Source organism: Taeniopygia guttata, chromosome 4 (assembly GCF_048771995.1).
Source record: "Taeniopygia guttata chromosome 4, bTaeGut7.mat, whole genome shotgun sequence".
Classification (NCBI taxonomy): Eukaryota; Metazoa; Chordata; class Aves; order Passeriformes; family Estrildidae; genus Taeniopygia; species Taeniopygia guttata.
This window is the reverse complement of record NC_133028.1, coordinates 25,896,397-25,915,319: the sequence shown is the minus strand read 5'-3', so window position 1 is coordinate 25,915,319 and position 18,923 is coordinate 25,896,397. Positions and strand designations below refer to the sequence as shown.

At 37.3% G+C, this 18,923-nt stretch overlaps 1 protein-coding gene across 1 annotated transcript; it reads right to left on the bottom strand.

The window, feature by feature from the left end:
* Window positions 1–3,086: 3,086 nt before the first annotated feature.
* OCIAD1 (OCIA domain containing 1) lies at window positions 3,087–18,756 on the bottom strand. The gene is given in 8 exon segments (NM_001245407.1): window positions 3,087–3,516; window positions 6,331–6,480; window positions 7,858–8,063; window positions 10,195–10,324; window positions 13,259–13,306; window positions 13,801–13,854; window positions 17,292–17,376; window positions 18,699–18,756. Coding segments are annotated over 8 exon segments (762 nt in total). The 5' UTR covers window positions 18,750–18,756; the 3' UTR covers window positions 3,087–3,478.
* Between the last annotated feature and the right edge of the window lie 167 nt (window positions 18,757–18,923).

Here is an 18,923-nt window from a genome sequence, read left to right as displayed (position 1 = left end):
TAGAAATGGAGTCCTATGTCATCAGTGAACAACTGGAAAAACAGCAACACAAAGGTTATACACTGTGAATTTTTAATCATGAATAATTTACTTCAAGCTTTGGCAAAGGAAATCTAACTCCATTTCTCCTTCATGTAAAGATTTTTTTCTTCTTTCAAGGAGAAGTGAATATTCTGTTTGATTGAATATCCATTGTATCAGATGATTGCACAGCCTCTTTATCATATATCCTTCATTTGCTTGCTGCAGCATCCGATTGTGAAAGTACCTCATACCAGACTCTTGCTTTTTAGTTCTGAAAGTAAAAACTCGAGGCATATGCGTGTCCAGGCCTGCACTGGCTGTGCTGAACTAGCACAAACCCAGGGCAAGGGTCTGAAGTGGTAACGAGATGCAAATTGCCCCAGTTGTTGCCTTGAGATTAAAATCCAAGGATTTGTGGATTTCTGTTTTAGATCCCCTGCTTCATGTAAGAGATTACAGAGATCTTATTCTGGTTGTGAGTCAGGAAGATTGGGCTGCAAGCAAAGCCTTCTTCTGGCAGGTCTGGTGTATTTATGGGAGCCAAGGAACTGAGCTGGACATGCCTCCTGCAACTGGGCAAGGTCCTCACTCAGAGCCACAGGGTCCCCCATGGGGAGAACAAATAGGTTCCAGCAAACTGGACAAGTGAGAATTTCTTTTTGAATCTCAAGCAGGCAAGAAAATTAGGGGTTCAATCTGGAATATTGGTGATTTCCCCAGGTTTCTGCAAATCTGCTTAGCTTTCATTAAGCAAATCAAATCACTTTTCTCTTCCATGTAGCTGTATTCCAAACATCAGTAGGGAAAAAGCCCTGCAAAGGTCAGATTAGTACCTACTTGGGGCTCTAAACATGCCTACTATTTTGGGGAAACATAGAAACATTCAGGACCAGGATTTTTGGTAGCTTTACCAGCTATAAAAGAGCTGAGGCACATGTTTGCAACCCTCTACTTTCTGTTAATGTACATTAGTAACAACAAACTTGGGGCTAATGCTACCAGCTCCTTTACACTGGTCTGCTTATTTTCAAGTTTTAAGAAACTGTGAAAACAATTATTTTATAGGGTTTTTTAGAAACTTTCATAGTGAAGCATTCAGACTCCTTTCCTTGTGCTTGATTTAAAGTATAAAAAGTTACTTTTCAAATGTTATTTTTAATTTGAAGAAGAAAAGAAAATTTACCTAGCTGTACAATAAACATTGAGTTAATTCTCAATTATTGAAAAATATACAGGTATGATTGCCCATAGGAAAACTTTAATTATTTTTAAACACCATTGCTCTGTCCATCTAGTCACATTGAACCCTGCTGTCAGCTCCAAGACACTTGGCTTCAGTTAAAAATTCCCAAAAGTCATGGAAATGCAGTATGAGCAAGCTATTAGTGGGTGACTGGGTAGCTGCTATGAAACCATGAGTGTAAAGGCCCACTATGAAATAAGGGGGTACTAATGGAAGATATGTGTGAAAAGGGAAGGAAGATTGAATTCCCATGGCTGTTTAGTAAATCAGGGGCTCAAAACATACACATTGTCACAGCAAACTGAATGTGAGCCAACTTTGATGAAACATCAGTTCCCAATACCCTACTAAATTAACAGCTATGATTGTGAACTCTCCTGTATTTAATGTGTATTAAGGGTGTGAAATCAAAAGAATTTTAAATTGATTGACAGGAAACCAAACTTGTTCAAGTACAAAAGAAAGTATGTCCTCTGAGTGTAACTAGATGCAACAGAATAAAAGCTTTATATTAAATTTAAAATGCTATCAATACAGAATAACATTAATTGACATGCCTTTTATTTTCTCCTCTAAGAAAGGAAGAAAAATTCTGATACAATTTATATAAAACACTGTGCTTGTCCACTCAAAAATATGAATGTGAGGCAAGACACTTTGCAGGAAGGCACCATCATAAGAATCTGCTCTATTATTACCACCTCAATTTTCTGCCTCCTGTTACTTGCATAACTGACAACTAAGAAACTCTGTGAATATTTTAATGATAAAGCTAATAAGCTTTGGAATAGCACACTGAAAACCACAGCAATACAATTCTGGCAGACTGTGTATTGTCAGAGTTCACTCATAACAGCCATGAGAAGCATTCTACAAGGTAAATTTGTGATACAATGTCAAGATTATCCAACTGGCACATTAATTTTCTTAGGAGGTGAGCTTTTCTGAAAGCAATCTTCCTGTTTTATTTTAAGTAGTATTTGGCTCTTTAAGCATCCTCCTCTTCCCCACTTTTTCCTCCTCATTTCTGCCACTTGCTCTGTACAACTCCCCCAGTTATCTTCTTATTTATGCTGTTCTGCTGCAAGTCCACTAAATCAGTAAGGTCTTTGAGAATTTTCAACTTGGTAGGCATGTTATTTTTCAGCTCCAACAAGGATGTCAGGAATGCTTTTATGCTATCAACTTCATCGTGGTTTTTGATCCCTTATAGCCCAAACCCCCAAATAAACACAATGCTGGGAGATGAAAGTGCACAGGCAAGAACATGAAAATCCTTAAGTGAAGGCAACATGTTCAGAGACAGAGCAGGAGATGCAAACACCAGGAAAAACCTCTTCAGTTTTGCCAGTGTAGCTCTTTTCTTACAGGTAATAGTAACAAAATATTCCACTGATTGGGATGTCTTCTCCATAAACATGGTGGTTTTTTCATGACTTGAAAAATTGAGAAATAGGTCAAATATACAGAGCCTAACATTAACAGTCAATTTATCATTCAAGGTTTTACCAAAGTTTGTCAGGTTTAGCCTTCTGCACTTAAATGTAGCTATTTTCAATACGTGCAGTTTCGTTCAATTATTTTCTTCAGAAATGACTGTCTGTAGAAACCTGTTGTGGGCAAGTCAGAGTATCAGTCTAAAAATACAGCTGGCACCATGAAACAGTTTTGAAAAAGTTATGGTTACTTCAGTGTCTGGCTCAGCTCTTCAGCCCTTTCCCTCTCAACAGTTTAGTAGTATTTCTGACTTTACAAACCAAGTATGATGACAATTTTAAACTCCTAGCATATCACTTTCAGACAAAACAAGGAGAGAGGCTGAGTTGTACAAGTAACTTTTAATGCAAGTCTTGAAAATGTGAGAAGATTCTGATATTCTTCCCTTCTCAATACATGGGATTGCATTTATTTACATGTATTATTACCTTATGCTATATGTTCATATTACCAGTTACCCTTCTCATTCTTAAACAACAGCACAAATGGTTTAGTCATGACACTTCACAGTAGTCTTGTATTTATGCAAAATTAAAAAAAAACAATTTCAGCATAAGTACATTTTTATAATCTTCTGGAAAGTCAGGATTTTCTCCTCATTTATTAATAGTTGTGTCTGGCAAAGCACACCAAAGGTGCTGATATCACTACTAATCTAGACGAAGTTCAAGTTAGCTGATGGGAGGTAATTTTCTTCAGTTCTTCATTTGACTGTTACTCGTCCCAGGTATCTCCATATTTATTTACTTTAACTAAAGAAAACAAAAGAAAAAACAAAAGTAGTCATGTGATAGTTCAACTGCCAAAGTTTATCCTATACAGTGCCAAAAAGTATAATGAAGTACACTGTCATCTGTAGTGGTGCATGGGGAGAGCGAGTCAGTCACAGCACAACAGACATGTAATTAAAACTACTTTTGAATAAATGGGGAGAAGAGTTTGCTAATCATTTTACCTTAATGAATTAATATTCAATCAGGAGGCATACTGTGCTAATTGCTGCTCTACAGAATTTGTAATTACTTTGAAACAAATGTAACACGTGAATGAAATAAAGACAATTGGAGGAAACAGGCAAGAATGTTTCAATAAATAATGAGGCTACATAATCTGGTTACATGCATAGTTGGATGTATTCAGAATAGTTAAAAACACATTCAAAGACAAACAAACAAAAATCAGTAATCCTGACTAGGAAACTACTCAGCCATTATTATTTGGCAGCTTCCTTTAGCATAGGATTGAGTCAGAGAGGAAAAAAGCCAGGGTAATGGTCTAACGGCTTTGTTCAGAAGTGTGCCACTGTAACTGAACAACAACCAGAAAGTGAAAACAGGCTCCCTTGAAAGTGAGCTGCAAAGTCCTCTGTAATTGACTGCCATCACTGAAAAGGTTAAGAATGGCTGACACTAGTCAGGCACACCTTTATAAATTCACTTGCAAGTTAATTATTAAGCTCAGTGTTTATTACTAACTATGCAGCAAAACAAGTGGAACGGAGCAAAACGCCTGGTCCTTGTCTCTGAGCTATCAGCAAACTGAGCATAATGCCCTGACAAATCTCTTTGGAGTGACTGATATTGCTGTGAGACACAATGAGAAGCTCTCTCAAAGTAGGATTTGATTTCCATTTCTATTACCCACGGCAGCTGAACAGGCTGCACTCATTCCCTGGAAAATGGGCCAGTCTAGATCACTATGCAGATGCACGTACTTGTGCCGCTGCAGGGAAGGGAGAAGGCACCGGCAGATGGAAGTTAGGGATTGCTTAAAGCTGGTTCAAATGTGGTTTGGTTTCCCTTCTGCTGTTGCAAGGGAAGGCAGAAATCACTGTCTTCTATTTGCTAGGGACTCAGAGATAAGAGGATGAAGCAAGGGGTGGTGACTCCAAAAGTATGAACAAGCACACAGCAAGTAACATGTCCAGTTTGACACAAGAAGCTAAACTGGATCTTAGCCCACAACATCAGTGTAATCCCTGAACTGCAGATTTAAATGTATTTGCATGTGTAAACCACTCCCGAATTTTTGTATGCCCTCCTTCCTCTTTTTTCCTAAACATGCGAAGAGATACTTTAAAAAGTCTATTTACAAATCTCACACACTGCTCAGTTTATTCTCAATGCCCAAGTACAGCCCTCAAACACAGAACCCACAAATATAGTAGAAAGAATGCAATATTTGATCAACATTTTATAGAGGTCTTTTATATACCTCAAGTAACTAAAAACAAAATAAGAAATGCACATTCTTATTTCACAGCCACATTTGCTATGGAATATGGCAAGGTTCTCATAATGCTACTTAACATTTCTTTGTATGGTTCACAAGTGACATTTCTAGGGATTCTATTTGTGGAAAAGTATATTGAAAAAGAAACATTGTGTAAATCCATGAAGTGTCAGCCAATGGAATTTAAAAGCAATCTGAAACCGCAGCTTCAATAATTTTTTCACATCTTCTCATTTGGCACAGTCACATGATAAGAGAAAGCCCTTTATCCTTCAAATAACAGTTAAAAATCATTATACAAAAATGGTTTATAATTTTTCTTTCAAGACTCCAGATCTGTCCAAAGATAGATGATCTGCAAAAAGTAATTCACAAGCATCAAACAGACTGACACTCTTAAGCACCACTGTTCCAGAGCTTAGTGTTACTGCTTCAGAACTTTTTGCTTTCTGTACGTATTACCACCCATTATGCCTAATAGGAGCCAACAGCTGTTCCTAGAAGTCTTGTTGCAACATGGCTGACAAGACTGGGCAGTGCATACAAACCCAAACAATTCAAGGTGACTAGTTCATCAGTGTGTTTAATGGTAAAACTTTCCTCTTGCTACAGTCGTTTTTACAGATGCCACATTAATTTAAAAAGTTCTCGAGCAAGCAATTATGAATTGCTTCTGTGTCTCCTTTTCAAAAAATTGACTGAGTCAGAAAGTCGTCTGAATGGCATCTTGCTCTTCAGGATATTGCATTCTTATTTTGCTCTGTAGAGTTTTCTTTTTCACTGTGAAAACAAATCTCGATATTGCTGCCAAATACCGTTTCCTTCCTCTGGGTTTTAATGTAGAAAATGAACCTCTACAAACAATGCCTCTATAGAAATTCACTAATTCCACATGAAACTATTCATAAAAATAAATACTCTCCCCTTCAAACCATCAGCCATGTGCTCTATTTTGAGAGAACAATGCTATATGAAACACACGCCCCCCCTCCCATAGCTCTTTGGTATAGCTCTGAGCTCAGAGAATTCTTTGTTGAAAAGGGTCGCTCAATATAGTCAATGGAGCAAAACTTATGGGCTTTTCAGTCTGGCACCAAGCAACATGGCTAGAGAAAATGAATTACAATTTTCTATGGGATGATGAAAATTTTTGAAAAAATAATTAATCTGAAACAGGAAACTACAAACCGTATTATCACATATGAGATACCTGCAGATACACTAAATATAAATTGCTTAAACAGTATGCAGAATTAAGCTTTGTGTTTGCAGCCGTTTTAACATTATGGCAAATATCTGAATTTTGCAAGTATTTCTGTAAATCAGTATATTACCTTCCTTAGCTGGTTTTTCCTGTGAAAACTTGCTTGGAGTTTCTGGCTTTGGTGGTTGCATTACTTCATATGTCTGTCTGTGTTTATTCCTTAATTCCTCGTATGTGATGCCTTTTTTTTTACGACCTTCTTCTGGAGCTGGAGCAGGTTCTGTAAGCAAAACAAACAGAAAAATACTAAATATACACCAAAATTTGGCTTCTAGAAAACCAGTTAATTATTGCTCAATCCCAAATGAAAAGGTGCATGACAACTGCAATATACAACAAATACAACAGTGAATGTATATGGTCTTCAAGCAATCTATTCCTTTTATCCTTTTAATTTTGTCAAACTTCTTTGAAACACTGGCTGTTAATTAATTTTCTTCATTTTACCATAAGAAATTCTAACAGCCATGTGGTAGTCAATGGATAAAATAGATCTGGTCGCTTTATCTAACATTTACGATAATTATACATTTGACATATGTATGATTTCTGAAGAGAAATTTAAGTGAAGCTCAAGGGTTTGCATTAAGGCTTTAAATTTTGCTTTCAAAGGATTAGGACAATATCTATCATATGATGCCTGATAAACATTTGATCCTTTTATCTATATTTATAATGCAGAATCTTGGTTATATAATAAAGGTTTTACCAACTATTGATATTTGTGATGAAATGCAAAACAATTTTCTTGACACATTTATATCTGATACTTTCATATAATTATAACCAAGTTGCATGAAAGGGCTTTTTTAGTGAAATAAAACATTTTTCATAAGAAAGTTGAAAAAATCCACACTAATTCAAAGTATAAAGCCCTGCATTTGACAGTATCTTCCTCCTTTGTATCAGAGACACTTGAATTGAGAATCCTGTGTTTTCCCTGCAATAGCTGAGAACAGTTCATACGGAAAGAAGGGGAACAGCTGCATCTCACTTGAAAAGCATTTTAGTTCTCTGTGAGAAAATCAGACTGTTAGTGGATAGAACACAATATCCATTCACTTCCCAGGAGACATAAATGTTTGTCTGTCACATTTTGAAAAAATTAATAAAAAGTTTAATGTCCTGGAGTTACAGCAGTTACAGCCCCACAGATGGTGGAACTGCAATCACCTTGGAAGGGCCAGCAGGCAATTGGTAGGCTGTGGTTTATTCAGTGAAGGGATGGCATAGTCCCCTTTCCTTCAGTCAAAGAGAACTTTCAGTCAGGCTGAATTTTTTGGAGGTTTAGTTCCACAACAGATTGCACCTTCTAAGTTAATTCAGGATCTTTACTTGCAATTAAAGCAATTTTCAGATAGAAAACCCTGAATCTAGTTTACAGTGAGAACACAAAAGATGTTGAGGAACTGCAAATCATATATTCATCTTCTGTGTACCAACAATTTTTGCAATTCTTTCACAGCTCTTTCATTCAAAACCACTATATTGTGCCATGTATGTTTGTACAGGGTGAGAATACACAGTTTAGTAAGAGCAGTATCTAAGAGAAAAGCAAGAGTCCTTGCAGTACAAACTGATAAACACTAAGACTCACCTTGAACAGTGTAATCAGTAATTCCTGTAGGTGAAGATTCATTCAGAGAAGCACTGAATGGAATGGGTTCATAACTTGAGAGGGCTCTATCTGTTGAGCTGTAATCATCTGAATAGCTAGAAGAAGGTGAGAATCCAGCTCTTGGAGATGACTCAGTAAATGACTGAGAAGGTACGTCTGAAAATTCAGATTTACGACTGGAACGGCTGGAAAAGAATAGAACTAAGTATTAAATAGGAAAATATTGACATTTAAAATGGAACTATAAAAGTAACAATACTTGCAATTTAAGAAAACGTTCTTTGATTTTACCTAGCTTAATTTCCAACTGAATCATCATCTTAAAAAAATTTTGGGATGTTTTGTGTGTTTTCTTTAGATGGCAAAAAATTTCTGTAGCCCTTTCCCCACAGAATCGTAGCTCATACCTCCAGAACAGGACAGAGGAGACAAAACATATTTGCATTTTACAATAACTGAAGTTACAATCCTTTTTCTCAAGGAATCTTCATATAAAAACACCCCACATCAGACACAAATAGCACACAGTGTGCCCATGTAACTAGTGGCAGTATGAACTATAGTGAATTTTAAAAGCCTTTTAGGAAGAATTTGATACTTAAAGTCCTTCATCATTAGAAGGTGCTGTAATTGATCAGGACTGAAGAACAGAAGAAGAACAAACAGCTATCTTAGGAAAATTAAATTATGAAAATTAATCGATTTGCTGAATTCTGCAAAAATATTAAAGAGAAAGGTAATGTAATATAATATAAAGAATATTCTGGAAGTTGGTGCCAGATATTTTAAAATGTTCCTTATATTCTTAGAATGGCCTTGCAAGCCACTACACAACATGTCCCTCTATCAGGAATGCCACCACTAGAATGCCACTAGACTATCTCTAGAGTATTTATTAATTTTTTACTTTTAATTTTTGCTTTAGCTGTACTTTTAGTTTCCTATGAAAAACATTTGCAATTAGTCTTTATTTAATTCTCATAATAAACATCTAGAACAAAGCCACTTTATTGCCTTAATTATGTTTTTAAAGTACATGTAAACAAAGCTTTAAAAAACTACCTAATCTTTTAGTTCCCTACAAGTTTTTAACTGCAAATCAAATTACCAAAATACATGAATTTGTAGACATACAATGCTCAGGAAAGTGTAATGATTTCTGTTGCTGGCTTAAAAGGGTAGTGTGTATGGATAATAATGCAACTGAAATTAATTTAAATTATTTATTCAACCAAGGAAAGGGAATTTATCACTTAGGAAATAAAACTTTACAGATACAAATGGGCCATTAACGGTAGAAGGACCTTATTGGTGTGGCAGATGATGGCACTTAAACAAGTTCTCATGTAAACACAATTAACGAGCATGACGATTTCATATTAGAAACGAGGGGGGTGAAGGGACAAGTCCAACTCCAATTCAGCTGATTCTATACAGTAAGTGTATGAAATGGTAATGCCTGAAATTGTTTCATGTCATAAAACCATAGACATTTCAGAATAAAGGTAAATCTTGCAGACAAAATAATAACTGTCATAAATCTCAATTTATAGTGTAATTAAGAATTTAAGCAAATCCTTTATAAACATTTAATAAATCTCAGCACATACACAGGAGGACTACTACTCACTATCCAAACACTATCCTCCCAGTTTTGAATCAAGGGTTTAAGTGACATATTCTGAAAGCAGCTTGCAATTAAAAACCCAGTTGAAGTAGAAAACATTCTGGAAGAAAACAGGAAATAGTTTTAAGAACCTGATGAGTTTCTCATATGTACAGCATAATGCTGTTACAGATGTAAAGGATTTAAACAAATAGCTGTAAGTTTGACCAACATGCTTCTTCCTGCACTGATATTGTTTACTAAGCTCTTTCCTTTGATAAACACTGAAATCATTTCCACCCTTTTCCTCCCTCAATCAAACTAAACTATGGGAAAAACTTCAAGAATGTAACACTATTTTATTTCAGTTAATTTAGTTTACTTCAAAACTACAGAGGCAACTTATGCTGTCACACTTCTCTAAGTAAATTCCATGGGAATCAAGTTTACAAGGAATACAGTTTGCTAAATTTATTTTTCTACTCCTCAAAGTGATCTGTTGTATGTAAAGAGCTTAAAATACATATTTCATAGCTTGCCAGCTGTTACAAATACAGACATCTGAAAGTGGTAGATTAGAGGTAATGGGGAATGAAGGGAGGTGCAGCTCTGAAGGTGTTGGAAAGCTGCAAAAGTAGTATTGATCTGTTAGTGTTTAAAATACCCTATTCAGAATATGCATTAAATTTAAAATATACTTAAATTCTTACTTAGGTGAACTATGTCTCTGAGCTTGTCGTAGAACATCTCCTATTGGGGAATCCTTCAGTTTCTTAAATTTCTCGCTACAGATTGGCAAGTAGGATATCTTTCCAGCCAGGTATCCACACATTCCAGCAACTTTTTAAAAAGAAAAAAAGATGGGTTTAATATGCTGTACTATAACATCCAACATAGTTTTAAAATAATAATTTCAAATAAATAATGTATTATCTTGAATAAAAGAAATAAAACCAGTTTAGATCTAAGTCAAAAACATTCAGTGATCATTTCTGCTTCTTCTGCAGACAAAGGGTACTAAAGCCAAATGCAACAGCTGAACAGGGATATAAAGCAATGATTTAGACATGGTGCGAACATCAAATGATTCCAGCTAGTACTTGGTGAATGAAAGGTGACAAAAAAAAAAAAAAAAACCCACATAATTTTTCTCCAAGATCCAGAAACCACAATTAACCATCAGAGATGATAAATCAATCAGAGATAAATACAGGCAGTAAATTCTGCTAATTTAATCCATCAGAACAGCCAGATGCTGAAAAGGCTTTACTAGTATGAAGAGAGGTCTAAATCAACTTAGCAGTAGGCTCAGTATTTTTTGTAAAGGATTCTGTGATTTGGCTGCCAGGGGGCAAATAACTGAATTAGCTGAACCCTTGTAATCACTAAGCAAATGGTTTCAATTTAGTGCATGAGCTGCTTCCACCTGCTGCAAAGGACATAAGAATAAATTACCAAGATCGTTCTTTTTGGGCTTAAAACTTATGATTGGATCCTTCAAGTTTTATGAGTGGGTCAATGGCGTATGAAGGATTTAGTGGAAATTAACAGTTTTCTTGCTGACTTTGTAAGAAAAAATGGCTATACCCTTATTTCATGTGCAATGAATATTTCCTAAATATAAGGACTAAGAGTCTTGATTATCTTTAAGTCAGGAAAGAGTTAATTATCAGTAACATTAATCCTCTGCAATTCTCAGCTGTAGATTACATTGCCTGGGAATCAATATAAAGGGGATTTTGCCCTAGCCTGCTGTACTGATACTGAAATTTTGATTCCTATTATAATATCTTATTTTCAAAAGAAGGGTAAAAAGCCCTTTTCCAGGGGAATAGAGAAGAACAGCCACAACTATGAATGACGTTTACAAATGAGGAATGTAAGGGTTTAGCTGTTTAGTAGGTTAAAAAAAACCCAAACACCTCATATGCAATAAATATGTGCAAAGAGAAAAATTACAAGCCCTTAGATTGGCTTAAGAAGAATTCAAACTAAATATTTAGCAAAATAAAGCTTAACAGAAAAGCGGATTACTCTTTTGCATAAATTACAAAGAGGAAGTCTCTTTTTCTTGAGGTCTTCTAGTAAAGAAAAAGGGAAGTATCTCTCTGGAAGATATTTCACTCAAAGTAATTATTGGCCAAAGTATTTGGTTTATTTTATTACAGAACTAAGAGCCAGATGATCCACATTTTTCAAGTCAGCACAGTAAATTAGGTATTGTTCTTTGCTTCTGCATTCACTATGACAAGATATTAGAGAAGCTGATTAGACATGGATGGCCAAGTCCCACTGCAGACTGACATGAAGTACACACAGGCATAGGAATCTTCCCCCTCTTTGTCAGAGAGGACCAATAGCTCTCTGCTGTAGTGGATCCTCTCAATGTAGTCAATCAGCCCTGACTAACTAGAAGTTTCAGTAAATTGTCAAGGGTACTTAGAAAACTACTGAGAAAAGTATAGTAATTCCTATAGGCAGAACATCCTGGCCAGCCCAGCTGCCCCTTATTTTTCCCCCTGATTTCAATAAATCAGTTCTATTAAATATGAAGAATGTGGCCCTTATGTGTAGGAATGATTGGGGAAATAGCAGTTCTATTATTTATTAGAAATGTTTGTGTTATACCATTGTTTGGTGTTCAAAGAAAGTAACTAGAATTTAGCATAAACAACTGGAGCCCTAGTCTCCCACATACATTTATCTGCTTAAACAACACTTCCTTGACCACAAATCATGGGGTTTACCCTCTTCCCACTGAAGTAAACTGGCTGTATCTGCACAGATTGGCAGGATGGCAACTTCCTGTTTTACTGTCCTGTATTACATTGAAAAGGTTAATTTATTAAATTAATAATTTATTTTTGCTTATACTTAATCCAAAAATCATTGACATTAAATTGCTTTTTTCCTACAATTGTGCATACATAATGTCCAGGAAAAAAAGGTAATTAAAATAGCCTGAATGGGACACGTAAGATACATGAATTAAGACCTTCAAATATCGGAAGGGAGGGGTGGGTGTATTCTGGCAATGTAATTGAAAGTAAAGTTGCACAGTATCAATTTACAATGTTTTTATCTTAAATGATTATATTTATCAAGAAATTGTATACAAACCTTATAAACAAAAGTTGTCCAAAATGTGCAGTCCTAATTCAGACAGTGAATAAATCACACAATCATGAAATGGCTTGGGTTGCAAAGGGACCTTAAAGATAATCTAGTACTAATTCTGCTGCCATGACCAGTGACACCCCCCACTAAACCTGGTTGTTCAGGGCCTCATCCAACCTGCCCTTGAACACTTCCAGGAATGAGGCCTCCACAACTACTCTGGGCAACCTGTCCAGTGCCTCACCAACCTCAGTAAAGGATTTCTTTCTAACATCTCATCTAAATCTCTCCTCTTTTAAGTTTAAAACCATTGGTCGCACTGGGCATTAGGAAAAGGTTCTTCGTGGGCAGGGTTGTCAGGCACTGGAACAGGCTTCCTGGGGAAGCAGGCACAGCACCAACCCTGTTCGGGTTCCAGGAGCATCTAGCAAACACTCTCAGTCACATGGTGTAGTTTTAGGTTGCTCTGTCAGGAGCTGGAGGTCAGAGGTCGGACTCTGGTCCTTATGGGTCCCTGCCAGCTTGAGTCACAGTGAATTAGCCAGCCAGCCCCAGGGAATTACATCTGCATAGCAGAGTCCAGAATATACACCATGAAAATACACCATGAATATACACCATGAATAGAAGCTGAACTTATATGTAGCTTTTACTTACATGCAACTTTAACAAAAGAGCCAAATCTTGAGGTATCTCTTAGAATCCCTGAAAATGAGGCAGAAATCAGATATTAGGATAAGATATATGATATTGCATAACACATATGTAATCAGATATCAAGAATTAACTTGGAAAACTTCAACATAGTTATGTTTGTAGAAGCAGATTACTCTTTTACACTTCACCTTAAAGAAAATTAAAAAAAAAAACCCTAATGTCTGAATTCTCCATAAAATTTAAAAAATCTAGGAATTATCTCTTTAATCACAGGGTTATTAACACACTGAGAACATACTGTTTCATAATCAGTGAGATATTGCACTTGTCCCAACATAAAATACACATGAACTTGATTTTAAGTTCATGTGTTTTTTAAGTTTCCTTCTTTATGTTGAGGAACTGCAAATCACGTAGCTGCAGAGTCTGAACTTCTTTTATTTACAAGTAGATTGGACATTATATGATCATAATAACCTTCCAGCAGAAAGGTATTTCCCTTGAGCAAACTGAAATGAAACAGAAGTATTTTTATACTTTACCTTTTCTAATTAAGAAACTAGTACCAAGCATGCTCACTGCAGCCAAAGGAAAAGCTGTGAAGAAAAAAAGCTGCTTAAAATACAATTTTCAATATTTTCAATCACATTTAACAAATATGCAATAAAGAGTTGCTATGCCTTCCTAAGCTCAGTTGTGTAATATAAGGATATATATGTAATTAACAAACTGTATATAAATGATCAAAATTGTCAATTGCAGTTTTTAAGACCTACTACAAATTATGTCGTACAAGTCAGTGAGTCATCCTGCCTGCATTACACTTCATGCTTCCTAAAATACAAAAGCCAGCATCAGATGGAATAAAGCTCTCCAGACAAGACTCCAGGTCTAGCTACAACTGCTACAGCATCAAGGTGCAGAACTTTAAGCTAGAGAGGCATACACAGTTCTTCACAAAAGGAGGAAGTCATATAGAGGCCAGTGCTTCTAAAAATTGTTGATAATCTAAATTCTTGATGTTTTAATGTAAGAATTTTGGAGAAAGTTTAACTCTTATAGAACTATAAATCAGATTGATTAATATCAGGTAATGTTTTATTTGCCAGCAAATTAAAAAACAGGGCAGCTTTTCCTGTAGCTTACAGATCAAATTATACAACGTGGAGTTAAAGTCAGGAATGCAGAGAAAACAGCATTCTGGAGGACCATCACTGCCTACCACAACCAGCCTAACAGTTCATGTCAATTTTTCTTATATTGAAAGACTTAATGTGGCAAGAAGCATTTGGAGATTGCCAAAACCAAAATGAATGCTTCTTTCAAGCAATGATAATTATTTTATTAGGAAGATTACTGTGCAACTATTCATAAAGACCATCACCACTGCACAAGATACAGGGACAACGAAGTAACAAACATGAGAGAAGGCTAAAGTTATTTGCATTAAAGATTTAGACATGCCATAAAGAAATTTAATTTCATACAAGTCTGAAAATGTAGATGTTACAAAAAGGCTCAATGACTTCTAGGAGAGAAATTTTTGCAACAGCACTAGACAGTTGAAGTGTAGTGATGCACAAAATTTGCTAATTACGTTCATATTTGAAGACAAGTTATATTTTGGGAGAGCAAATTAACAGTTAATTCCCTCACAAATTCTGACATGTCTAAACTAGGTAAGGAATCCAACCAGCACCTAACTCAGGGTAAATGTGACTGGATGTCACTTTTAAGAAGAAATATTTGCTCCTTGGTTCAAAGCAAGATTACAGCAAAACTTCAGAATAGAGAATAAAACCTTCCAACTTATTAGATATTAAAAATCTGAAGCTTTTAGAGATTCCAGACCTAGATTTTCAAAAATTTACTGTTCTAGATTTTCTGAGATATAAAATGACAGCACAGATTTGAAACTAAATTGTAAAAGAAAAACAAAAACAAAGCCAACAACAAAAAAACCCCAAAAACCCACCAACAAAACAAGGGGAAGGAGAGCGTGCAAAGAAAAATATGTTCAAAACTTATTGCAGAAAATTTCAGTCTAACCCTTAGAAGTTTGAAATTATTTATAGACCTAACAGAAACATTCTAGATATCAAAACCAGGCTACACTCGTATGTGAGCATGTACGTGACCTGAAATGGTAACAAAAAGTTTTTTAAAAATAGCAAAATGAAAACTAGATTCATGCCTAAAAATCAGTATGAATTATTCAACTGTAGAAAAAAAAAAAAAAAAACCAAACAAAAACTTAATAAATCAGGAACCATTAATGCTATGGGTAAAGAGTACCTTTTCTGCTTCAGGAAGAAAATAAATCTAGGAAAAATAATGGAAGCCTGATACAGCAACAACACATAAGGATGGTAATATAATGTACCCAAGTCAAAATTGTTTTATGGGGAAAAAGTTGTATCAGTATGATTTGATTTTGTTAGCATGATTAGAATTGCGCAGGATGAAGCTGAAGGTTGTAGTGTGCATTTTTAAGAGTAAGAATTTATACGATAATGTGATTACAAACCAGTAACTCCAATAAAGCACATATTAAACTAAATTGTGAAATGACTAGTGGCAGAAGCTGTCAAAAGAAACTATGACAAAACAGACAGCTTGTAAGAATGAGTAAAATTTGCTACAGCTTGAAATTTGAATAAACAAACTGAAAATACACAAATTTATAGTAACCTCAGTGAATAACAAAAGCTGACAAAATACAAAGTGAGGATTTCAGGACAGTCACACCAGCACCCTCTTGCAAAGGGGTGTTCAAGCAATATGTATTTAATACAGTGAATACAACAGTCTGGTATGTGTATGCAGAACAGGGAAACAAAGACAGGAGACCTAGAACACAGTGATGGACTTTAGGCTCTCACAGTGAGATAACAGCACAGTACACAACCCCTGGGAAAAAAACCTGTTACTGTTGTAGCTCCCTAAAGGGAAATGACTCAAGAAACTAACTTAGGGCTTTCAAGTAATACCTACATGTTGTTTCTTCAGTGACTATATAAAGATGCACAGGACAATAATCTACACTGCCAAGCAGCAGAACAGCTTAGGAACAAAAAACTCTCTCTCGTCTTAGTCTTCCAAAAGAGAGATTATCAATAAACCATAACCATCATTGTACCACTAATGGACCTGCCTCTTTCACTTATAAAATTATACAGAACATGGCTACATTGTAGCAAATATGCTGAAGATTTCCAAGTATTTGTGTAAAAGTGGATGAGGAGAATGCCAAACCAATGGAGAAAGACAAAACAGAACTTTGAATCATTAATTCAGAATCACAATGCCTTAGGAGCTGTCCCTGAAAGTATTGGCTTCCATGAGAAATCAGAGCCCCAGTGTGCTAAATTTCGCAAATCAGCTGCTAAATTCTTCATCTGTCCCGGTTTTTGCCAAGCCATCTATCAGCATCAGTAACCTATTGGTGTGTGATAAAACAGCAGGTAACAATCACATCAGAAGGCCATTTCAATCCTCGTGACCAGGTGTACAAAAATCAGATATGCCTTAAACCTTAGGGTTACAGACACCATGCACTGACACAGCAATTTTCTCCAAAAATTCAACAGAGTGACTACCTATATATTGTTCTCTTCAGAAGTCTCTGTAAAGATGAAAAGCAATGGTTATAAGTTAAACTATTTTATTCTTGCATGCTAAAGATAACAATAAAATCTGAAAACAAAAATGCAGAAATAACACAAAAAAGAAAATCCAGTAATATCAACGAGACTCATTAATTAGATCTATTTTCAGACTTTTAATAACCACAATAACTTAAAATATGAAGAGATCTTTTTATGAGGTATGAAATTTAGAAATTATGCTGCACCTTTTACGAAACTGCTGCAAACTCTTAGTAAATACTACATGGATCAGCATTTACTGGGACACAGTTCCAGTACATGTGAAGCTCATTAATGCTCTGTTGTGCTATATTGACCCAGGCCCTCTGTAATGCCTCAGCAAAAGCGAAGGGTGGAAGGAAAGTTTACCAGCATAGTGAACTTACCTCTATACCGGAAACTCTCTTCAGCACATTCCTTGAGGAGTCTTCTTTCCTCCTCTGTTGGAACATAAGGCTTTGGTATTTCCCTCTTTCATTAGGAAAAGAAATTAGAAAAGAATGGACAAAACAGTTAGGGGGCATTTTTCAATCACTAAACTTAATGTCTAACTTTCACACCTTGTAGTTTCTACACTTTCACCCAGTTGTACTTAAGAAACCAGTGCCTTCTGTCCATAAATGTTATATGAAATATGTAATTTAAAAAAAAAAAAATCCAGTGCTTCTAAAAATTACAGGAGAGAGCAGGAAATACTTTATGCATAGTCAGATCCCAACTTAGCTCAGTGTTTTTACTTCAGAGAAGCCTGCTCTGGTTCCTCTAACCAGCCTTCCAAATAGCTGACATCTGACAGATCATTAATCGCCTTTTCAAAGTATTCCTCATGGTTTCAAAGACAACAGGTTGTGTTGTTGGTTCATACAGATGCAGTTCAATGAGAGCTGACCCACTGTTTCACCAGTGTGTGAGAGGTTTGTGCGGAGGTGCTGACCCTGTCCCGCTGGGCACACTGCCGGCCAGGAGAAGCACAGCGGTGAGAAAGCCATCGGCACCAGGGGAAGAGAGTTGCAGAATCAGTTGGGTTGGAAAAGACTTTTGAGGTCATCTAGGACTGAACACCACTTTTCCAGCTGAACAGTAGCACTAAGTGCCATGTCCAGTCTTTCCTAAAACACCACTAGGGATGGTGACTCCAGAACCCACCTGAGCAGTCCGTTCCAAATCTAAGGACCCTGTGAAGAAATTCCGTCTAATGTCTAATCTAAATCTTCCCTAGCACAGCTTAATGCTCTTGTCCTATCGCTGGTTGCCTGGGAGAAGAGGCCGATCCCCACCTGGTTACAACCTTTCAGCCAGTTGTAGACAGTGATAAGGTCTCCCCGAGCCTCCTTTTCTGCAGGATAAACAACCCCAGCTCCCCCAGCCACTCCTCATAACACTTGTACACCAGACCCCTCACGAGGCTGCCCTTCTCTGGACATGCTCCAGCACTTCAGTGCCCTTCCTGAACTGAGTGGCCCAAATCTGAACGCAATGCTTGAGGTATGGCCTCACCAGTGCCGAGTAGGGGGGGGATAGTGACTTCCCTGCTCCTGCAGGCCACACTATTCCTGATACAGGCCAAGATGCCACCTCGATGTCTCACGGTCAGACACGAACACCTCCTTACCTCCTGCCAGCATCCCCCACCCGGCCCCCAAGAGGCTCAAGGGCACCGGCCCCGGGTGGAGCTCAGGGCAGGGGCGGCCGAGCGGCTGACAGGAATCCCCTTTCCCCGGCCCGAGCCCTCCGCCTCGCCCGCCCAGCCCCGCCAGGTTTCCCCGCGGAGCGAGCCGCCCCAGCGCAGTTACCTCGGCCGCGTCGCCGCCGGGGCCGGGCCCGGGGCCCTGCCCGGCCTCCATGGCCGCCGTGACCCGGAAGTGCGCGCGGCGCAGGCCGGGCGCGGTGCGCGTGCGCGGGCGCCGCGGGGCGGGCGGCGGCGGCGGCGCTGGGCACGGGCCGCGCTCTCGCCAAGGGCGGCCAAAAGCCTCTGCCTGTCCTTGCCGGCTCCTGCTGCCGGTACGTGACCCCCAGGA